General features: G+C 37.5%; 1 protein-coding gene and 1 non-coding gene across 2 annotated transcripts in view; both read left to right on the top strand.

Moving 5' to 3' along the window:
* Positions 1 to 4,747, top strand: part of LOC106867317 (uncharacterized) — an 18,473-nt gene extending 13,726 nt beyond the window's left edge. The window contains exon 3 of the transcript XR_008266539.1: positions 733 to 4,747. This is a non-coding gene — a transcript (uncharacterized LOC106867317). The remainder of the gene's footprint in view (positions 1 to 732) is intronic.
* Positions 4,748 to 5,073: 326 nt separating this feature from the next.
* LOC106867307 (serine/threonine-protein phosphatase 6 regulatory ankyrin repeat subunit B) overlaps positions 5,074 to 9,898 on the top strand; it is a gene marked incomplete at its 5' end in the record, with an annotated part of 27,250 nt that continues 22,425 nt past the window's right edge. The window contains one exon of the mRNA XM_014912147.2: positions 5,074 to 5,307. Within this exon, the coding sequence (XP_014767633.2) occupies positions 5,074 to 5,307 (234 nt within the window). The remainder of the gene's footprint in view (positions 5,308 to 9,898) is intronic.

The raw sequence follows: 9,898 nt of genomic DNA, 5'->3' as shown, positions 1-9,898 counted from the left end.
GTGTGTGTGTGAATGTGTGTGTGTGTGTGAGTGTGTGTGTGTGTGTGTGTGTGTGTGTGTATCTTTTATCTTTTACATGTTTCATTCATTGGACTGTGGCCATGCTGGGGCACCAACTTGAAGTATTTTAGAGTAGAAAATTGATGCCAATGGTTATGCTTAAGCCCGCTAGTTATTCTATCAGACTCTTTCGACGAGCCGCTAAGTTACAAGAATATAAACGAACCAACACCAGCTATAAAGTAGTGGTGGTGATGGACTAAACTAACACAGAGACACTTGCACATAGATATGTACATACATACGTACATGCGTATATATGACAGTCTTCTTTCTGTTTTCGTCTACCAAACCTACTCACAAGGCTTTGGTCAACCCGAAGCTATTGTAGAAAGTATTTTCCCAAGATGTCTTACCACATAACGACCCCTGTGCCTCTGTAAATGTATAAAGTCCCCTGACTAATATAGGAGCACAGTAACTCTTACTGCAAACATTGACTGACAAAACCCCTCCAACATGATATATGTGTGTGTATGTTTGTCTACGTTTTTATGTTCAACTTCCTTTCTCTTTCGTATCCCTCTTTTCTCACCCATTACTTTTTCTTCAACTCCCTCCCTCTCTCTCTCTCTCTCTCTCTCTCTCTCTCTCTCTCTCTCTCTCTCTCTCTCTCTCTCTCTCTCTCTCTCTGTTAATTAATTTCCTACGCCTTCACTTTCCTTGTTTCAGGTGAACCAAACAAACTCAACAGGTAAAACATACTTAATGGCTGCTTGTATACATAGTAGCACAGATATGATAAACATGTTGATAGAAGCAGGATCTAATTTGAACGTGACTGACAAAGATGGTCTAACAGCATTACATTAGGCTGTGAAGAAGTAAGTTCAGAATTAACTAAAATCTTCAGATCTGTTTCGTTTCCAAATTTTTTCCATTTCTAGACAGGTTAAATATCCAAAGATGCCACAGGAGTGTCGGTGTGAGAGGATGACAACATAATATTGGTAACCAACAACATCTTTTTCTCATTTTCTCCAAAAATCAACTTCATTATTGAACCATAAGAACATTTTTGATTATCTGTTTTCAAAACATTTTTGTTTTGGGGATATTCTTTGAGAGCCAACGGTCACCCTTACGATTGATCCAATGTGAATCAGAGTCGTCTGTTGATATTGATTATGGAGAGATCAATCAATTGTTTGGAAAGAAACTTATATTTGAGCAGCAAAATGAAAACAAAGTTTTGGATGTTATGTCAATAATAATCTGTAAACTTTCTCCCAAAGATTATATCTCTCCACCATCTGCAACATAGCCAACACACTCTTAAATGTATCTTGACCTGAACTGTGCTCATCAGGCCACCTCTGTGCTATAAAACATTTTTTGAAGTCCTTGTTGTTTTTTTAGTTTCCTTAGACAGAGTTTCATTGCATTTCATGCTCACATAGATATGATTTAATATAAAAGTATCAATTAACATAACATGTAATGGTTTCATTAGAACTCAATATGATCTCTTATATTCACAGAAATGCAGCTTTAAAGATAGATATGTTCCATGATATCAACATCCATAGAATATAAATCCATATCATATTATAAGAGACAGAAATATTTATTCAAAATTTTATTCTTTACAATTGTTTTGGTGACAAATTTTCACCATTTCATCAGAAGACAACGTTTCAAATAAAGAAACTGTCAGAAAATTCTGTCATCAAAGAATATTCACAGAATAAGAGTTACCAAAATAAAAATAAAGAATCATAGCAAATTGAAAAGAAAAAAACACATAAAAATTAACAGAGTTGCAAGAATAAGAAAAGAATGGAGGAAGTTCAAAGAGTTATTATCTCTGTTGGTAACAAAAGGTTTCATTGTTGGTAACAAAAGTGAAAGGCAGAATGTATGATATTTGTGTACAAACAACAATTGTATTTGGTAGAGAAATATGGGCCATGAATGCAGAAGACATGCAAAACTAGAAGAGAATGCAGCTAGCATCCTGTACTGGATGTGAAATATCAGTGTGTACATATGACAGGGCAAATGTGTTAAAATAAAAATTGGGCTTAAAAGGACTCAGATGTGTTGTGTAAGAAAGAAGAGAGCACCGGTGAGGTCATGTGATGTGTATGGATGAGGAGAGCTGCATAAAACATCTCGATCACTGAAGACGGAAACTGTGGAAGAGCGAGACCCAGGAAGGTATCGAATGAAGTAGTGAAATCTGATCTTGGGAAGATGACAAAGGACTAGGATGAATGGCGAACTGAGATGCTCAAGAAAACCTGCCCATCACGAAAAACCTGAATTTCAAGAAATATAATGTCTATATACACAATTAGACCCTTTTCCAAATTTCTTCATCAAATCTTCTCCTTCATTCCCTCATTCTCTATCACTTACCTAATTACAGTAATCTACTGCAGTAATTAAATGAGGGCAGAACTACATATCTTATCATCTTCTCTGTGAAAGTTCCGGAGGAAGAAGAGAACTGCAAAAGACCAAACAAAGTACTGCAGTAGATGACATTGTAAAGACAACCCTGTCTATGCATGTATGTATGTATGTATGTATGCATGCGTGTATATATGTATGTGTGCATGTATGTATGTATGTATGTATGTATGCGTGCGTGTATGTATGTATGTATGTGTGTATGTATGTGGGTATGTATGTGTGTGTATGTTTGTGTGAATGTATGTATGTATGCATGCATGCGTACATGTATGCATGCATGCATGCATGGATGTATGTATGTATGTTTGCATGCATGCATGCATGTATGTATATATGTATGTATGCATGCATTCATGCATGTATGTATGTGTGTGTATATTATGTATATGTATGTATGCATGTATGTGTGTATGCATGCATGTCTGTGTGTATGTATGTATGTATGCATGCATGTATGTATGTGTGTATGTGTGTATGTATGCCTGTGTATATGTATGTATGTATGTATGCATGCATGCGTGTATGTATGTATGTATGCATGCATGTATGTATATATGTGTGTATGTATGTCTGTATGTATGTATGCATGTATGTATGTATGTATGCATGAATGTATGCATGTATGTATGTATGCATGTATGTATGTATGTATGTATGCATGTATGTATGCATGTATGTATTATGTGTGTGTGCATGTGTATGTGTGTATGTATCTATGTGTGTACGTGTGCGTGTACATTCATGCATGCACGCAAGTTCTCTCCTCTCATTAACCAAATATTAAACCCAGTTGATTTGGCCGTTATTTTTAGCAAGTTTAAAAACTTACGGAAGGTTGGTGTGAATACAAAAGTGTGAGTATGTTAATGTATTATTCCTTAGTTCTGTGGGGGTGGGGATAGAGGCAGAACTGAAATTTAAACAAAAATCAGAAACGTAATTAATCCCTAATGTTGAAAATATAGCAATTTGAAGAAATTTTGTTTTTGAACAAATAACAATTCACTTCATATACAAGGAAAGGAGAAAAATAATCTATCAAACCTGAATGACAGAAACTAGTAAGTGAATACTGAAATAAAAACATCCAGATTGCTCGTTTTTAGTATTGTAGTTATTATTTGAGAGTTCAAATCTTGCTGAGGTTATCTTTTCCTCTTATCATTTTGTAATTCTACAAGTCGAGTACTGGTGTTTAATGTAATCGGTTTCCCCTCCCCTCAAAATTACAGGCCTTGTGCCTACAATAGAAATTATTATAAAATATTTTGGTTTGTCTCAGGTTCGGTCTTATTCCTTGTAGGAATTACGTGGATAGCGAGTTACGACGACCTGTAACCTTAGGGATCCACAAGTTTTCAGCAGTCTTTCAAGTGCTTAGAACCCTCCTGATAATCCTTGCTGTCCTTAACAGACAAACATCCTGTAGGAACTCTAGTGGGCATTCTATTTCAATCTCCTTCAACCATTTGTCTATATCTTGGCTTAGAGTTCTCAACGCACCAATTATTATAGGCACGACCTTTATTGTTCGCCGGATCCAAATTCTTCCTATTTCAAATTTTAAGGGATTGTATTTCCTTTGTTTTTCTTCCTCTTTCTTTATGATCCTGGAATCAAATGGGCATGATGGGTCGATAAGTAAGCAACTTTGCTTTTCTTAATCTATGATTGTAATATCTGGTCTATTATTTTCTAATTTCCCACAAAAAAAGTCCCACAAAATCTTACACTTCTCTGACTATGATACTCTTTCGGCTCGGTGATCGTACCATGTGTTTCCAGTTTCAAATCCCAATTTCTGGCACAGTTTCCTGTGTAAAACGTTTACAGCCTGGTTGTGCCTCCTTGGGGAATTTTTGTGCCAACTTGGAGCATTCTGTCACAATGTATGCCACTGTCTCGTTTCAAGTTCCACAGGCTCTGCATTCTTCTGACACATTCTCTCAAGTTGTTTATCTTTGCATTACTTTTCCAATTGTATTACAAATAAAACAAACCAAGCTTTTTTTTTTAATTTTTCTTCTCCATTTTCTTTTATTGACTTTTTAATTTTATGAGACTGTTTATATACATATATATTAATATTGGCATATGAAATTTTCTCTAGATCCATTTCAGATGATTGCATTGTTCAATTAAATGGAGCTGCTTGAAACGGTTTACTGCATCACCTCTGGATATCCTGTTGCATATTTTAATTTTATTTGCACCTTATTTTGAAATTGCATGGATAATACTGCACTAATTTATGGTGCCTCAACTTAAGTACCCAATTCATCTGAATCTCAATTTATATATATATATATATATATATATATATATATATTATTTTGTTTAAAAGAGTTCCAACACTGTCTGTTTTTTTTGTTTTATTTATATTCCTGCAGAACCAATGTGGGGTATAGAATATGGAATATATAATATATAATATAATACACAATATATAATATAAAATAAAATAAAATAAAAATGGATGGCACCATGAAAGAAAGTATTGAATGTAGATGAAATATTGAGTGTTCAATATAAAGGATCAAATATATAAATATATATACCCGGTATAATATACATACATTTTTGTGCATTTAGTTATTATGTATTGAATATGAATGTACATTTAATATAATTATTACGTGGATTTCTGTAATATTTACATTTTTTACTTTCAGCCATAAACATGATGCTGCGAAATCCCTGGTTTCCAGTGGAGCGAATGTTAACAAGCAGGACTCATCAAGCAACAACCCTCTCCATCTTGCTGTAGAGGAGAACTGTAAAGAAGTAGTCGAAGTCCTGTTGAGTAGTAAAGGAAATAACATTTTACAGGTTAGTGAGTATATATATATATATATATACGTGTGTGTGTGTGTGTAGTTTGAAAATATATGGAAAACATAAAAAGTGAAAGAGAAATGTATTCGTTTCACATAGTTTAATATCTTTTTTATAAATATATACATATTATATGGATGTCGTAAAATCCAACCGGTGGAATGTTAGTGTGGAGATTGATGACATCGAAGGAGACTAATAGACTTAAAATTAAGGCCTATTACAGTGGGCCCAGCCTGTGAAACACACCGCCTAAGCAACTTTCTGCACATTCTATTGAAACCTTTCCTCAGATACATTAAAAGTTTCATGAGAGACGATCTGGACAAGAAGCTCTATTAGTCTCCTTTGATGCTATCAACCTCTTCACTAACATTCCACATGACTACGGAATAGAGGCAATAAAATTCTGATTAGAAAAATACCCCGAAGTTCTCCCGGACCGCATAAACCAGACTTTTGTCATTGAATCCCTGAAGTTCATCCTACAAAACAATTACTTCCTATTCGATACAATAGACTACTGCCAAAAATGCGGTATTGCGATGGGAATGAAAGCAGCGCCTGTACTTGCGAACCTAATAATGGGTTTCTTTGAATCTATCCTATATGAACTTTCACTCCAAAAATTCGGACCCCCATTCCACCAGTATATAAGAGAAAACTAGAAAAGGTACCTAGACGATTGTTTTACCATCTGGAATGAAACCTATGATAAACTCCTGGATTTCAAATCCACACTGAATAATATAAATCCCAATGGAATATAGCAAGGAACAGCTCCCATTTCTGGACATTTTGATTTTAAAAAAGTGCAACAACCAAATTGCAACCGACATTTACTACAAACCAACAGACTCAAAACAGTATCTCCTTTTCAGTTCATGCCATCCTAAACACACCCAAAAAAATATCCCATTCAATCTAGCAAAAAGAATCTGTACAATTGTATCTGACATAACCACTCGGGAACAAGAACTCAAAATAGCACTCATTGAGCGTCAATACCCACCCGCACTTATAGAACAAGGACAACAAAACAAAACACAATACCTCACTTTAAATCACTCCCATGCATATCAACCCACAACCCCAGAAACAATGAAGCATACAACACAATCATACAAAATCTCCCTCTGCTCACTCAAAACCCGAAAATGAACAACATCTTAAATACACATAAACTCCTCAAATGCAAAAGACAACATAAATCACTCAAGAGATTCCTAACAAATGCAAAACTATACTCAATACAAATGATATCAACAGTTAAAAAATGCAGACGACCTAATTGTGGTACATGCCCATACTTAACCTAAGGCTCGGAATTCACATTCCAGCAAGGACAAAAATTCTCAAGTAAACCAACTTCACATGTGCTTCCCAGAACCTTTTCTATGTACTAACCTGCTCAGGTTGTGGTCACAATTATGTGAGCCAAACAAACCTTACTTTGAGACGCAGAGTCACGCTACATAAAGAACAGATTCGTTTCCCTCAATACAGGCAGATAGCACTGAGCGGGTATATCGACAAATGCGCAAGTAAAAAATCGCCGAATTTTCATATCTTCCCATTTATACCAATGCAAAGATTTAATCTCAGTACAAGAACGCCTAAACAAAGAAAACCTGTTCATACAAAAGTACAGACCACACCTCAATATACAAATTTGACTTTAAAAAAGAAAATACTAAGGATCTAGTTGTCCCCTTTGCCGCCTGTTGCTTCGCTTGGTTCACTCACTAGACTCATTCTTCTTATTCTTCAAACATCCAAAATGACGAAACCCCTCTGTCACGAGAACTGATTAGAGTACAATGTCCCTTGAAAAGCTAATTTAAATAGTAAAAACCGGTAGGATTTCACGACATCCATGCAATATGTATATATTTATAAAAAGATATTAAACTATATGAAACGAAAGCATTTCTCTTCCACTTTTTATATGTTTTCCACATATTTTCAACTCATAATTTTGCCACGTGGTATATACTGAATCTCCAGTATTTTTGTTCCTTTTTTTATATATCTTTATATTTCTTATTTATATATATATATATATATATGTATTTATATGTATATATAATTTTGGCTATCTCCTGCCGGAGTGTTTGCTTTTTTTGACCAAGTTTATGATATTTTTCATCTCCTTCTGATTGTGAGGATTCAGTGACCACTAGGAAAGTCTGGATGACTGTCAAGAACAAACTGATTGACTACTAGGAAAGTCTAGTTTTCTAAATTTCAATGGATCAAGTTACTTTTGAGAATTTCATACCGGCTGGGAGGTCGTCCGGTTTAACAAGCTCCCGTGATTTCACGGAATTAGACCAGGATTTCGCGTTCAACAACGATTTGGGGATTAGTGACTTGGAGCCTTTACTTGAGGAAGGTGTATGTGAAATATGCCATCGCCAGTTTAAAGGGAAGAGGGAAGTTCGCATTCATCAGGGCAAAACGCAGTGCGGTGAGTCTTTGAACAGTATTTTGTTAAATAGCAAAAGTAAATCGGGGCAAGACGGAAACTTGGAGGATAACCACAATGTTTACCGACCGCCATGGGATTCAAGATCGTCTGCTTTTGTCAAAGTTAGACTGCCGCCCTTGTATAAATTGGCCACCTATGTCTAATAAACGGGACTGGGAGGCATTTGATGAAGAGGCTGAGAGAGTGGTGTCACCTTTATTGCATGGTCCCATTGATCAGAAACTTCACACCTATGAGAAGATGGTGAACGCATTTGCTATGGATTGTTTTGGTGCTAAAGAAAAATCTGCTCATGAGATTCAACCTAATCGACGTTCTGTGCGCCTTAAGCACCTACGCAAAGAAAAGAGGTCTTTTCACAAGAGAATCCGCTCAGCACCCGAGGAAGAGAATGATGGTTAAAGGACCTTGGTGAAAGGCTGCACAGCGAGATTTTAAAACTACGCAAAGCAGAGAGAGCATGTACGAGGAGGCGGGAAAGGAAATCGGGGAGGCGGAAATTTATGAAAGAACCTTTCCGTTATACTAGGGAGATTCTGGATCCAAGTTGTAGGATTAATCTCAACTGCTCGAGAGAAGATCTGAATGATCATCTTCACCGGACTTACTCATCGACTATGACGGGTGACTTTGAAGAGTGGGAAGGTGTAATACAGCCTGATCCCCCTTCTCACCCTTTTGCCGACTCGGCCGCGACGTTTAAGGAGTTGAAAGACATTTTGAGACGGACTAGGAATGCATCAGCTCCTGGATAAAATGGGATACCATATAAGATGTACAAAAGTTGCCCACGCCTACTTCGCTTGATTTGGAGATTTATGGCCGTTGTGTGGAGGACCAGGAGAATTCCAATCCAATGGAGAGTGGCCGAAGGGGTGTACATCTAGAAATCGGCAAAATCCAACGAGAAGATAATAACTGATTTCCGTCCAATTTCTCTGCTCAATGTAGAGACGGTCGGGGCTTTTGACTTTAGTAAACGACTGAACAATCATGGCAGATTTGGACACGAAATTGATCTTCCCAGAAAAGATTGCCGTCACGAACCTTCGGCCTGACATATTAATCTTTTCCGAGCAGAGGAAGACAATAGCACTGATTGAACTTACAGTTTGTGATGAAAGCAACATGCAGACTTCACATGAGAGGAAAATGAGGAAATACAAGGAACTGAAACTGCTTTGTGATAACAACGGTCGGACGACTTCAGTGTGGCCGGTAGAAGTGGGCTGTAGAGGTTTCGCATCGCATGCCCTCCTTCCTTCGTTATACCGACTTGGTGCTCGTCACTCTAAAGCAAAAGCACTAAAGAGGTTAGTATGTAGCGTTGCTGAAAGAGCTTCCTATCATCTCTGGCTCTCAAGACAACAGAAATCATGGGGTACGCCCCGTGATTAAGACTGATCTTTATTGCCCACTAGGGGCTAAACATAGAGGGGATAAACAAGGACAGACAAAGGGATTAAGTCAATTACATCGACTCCAGTGCGTAACTGGTACTTAATTTATCGATCCTGAAAGGATAAAAGCCGACCTCGGTGGAATTTGAACTCAGAACATAACGGCAGGCGAAATACCCCTATGCATTTCATCCGGCATGCTAACGTTTCTGCCAGCTCGCCACCTTTCTCTCTCTCTCTCTCTCTCTCTCTCTCTCTCTCTCTCTCTCTCTCTCTCTCTCTCTCTCACTCTCTATCTATCTATCTATCTATTTATCTATGTATCTGTCTGTCTGTCTGCCTGCCTGTCTGTCTGTCTATCTATCTATCTAGACATCTAGACATCTCCGGCTCTACATAGACGATGGTGAACAGGTGTGGTTGCCGTTTGTGAGGGGCGCTTTCCCGCAACTCGTCTCCATGACCGAACTGCAGTCGTGGATCAAAAAGAGGCCGAGAAAGAGCGAATGGCACTGCGAGTGTCGCGTTGCTCTCCAGCAACTATGCCGTCCCGGGTCGACATTGAGTGACTGCAACACAACCAAAGCATTCTATAGGGGATTTGTGGAGGGTGAACCTGGGCGTTGACGAGGAATACCTGACCCGCCTGTTCAAGACGACTTTCGGGCCGGAACCTATGGACAACTTCTAGAAA

This window comes from Octopus bimaculoides, chromosome 22, assembly GCF_001194135.2.
Source record: "Octopus bimaculoides isolate UCB-OBI-ISO-001 chromosome 22, ASM119413v2, whole genome shotgun sequence".
NCBI classification, from domain to species: domain Eukaryota; kingdom Metazoa; phylum Mollusca; class Cephalopoda; order Octopoda; family Octopodidae; genus Octopus; species Octopus bimaculoides.
Note: the sequence above shows the minus strand (reverse complement) of the source record. Positions and strands in the feature narration are given on the sequence as shown.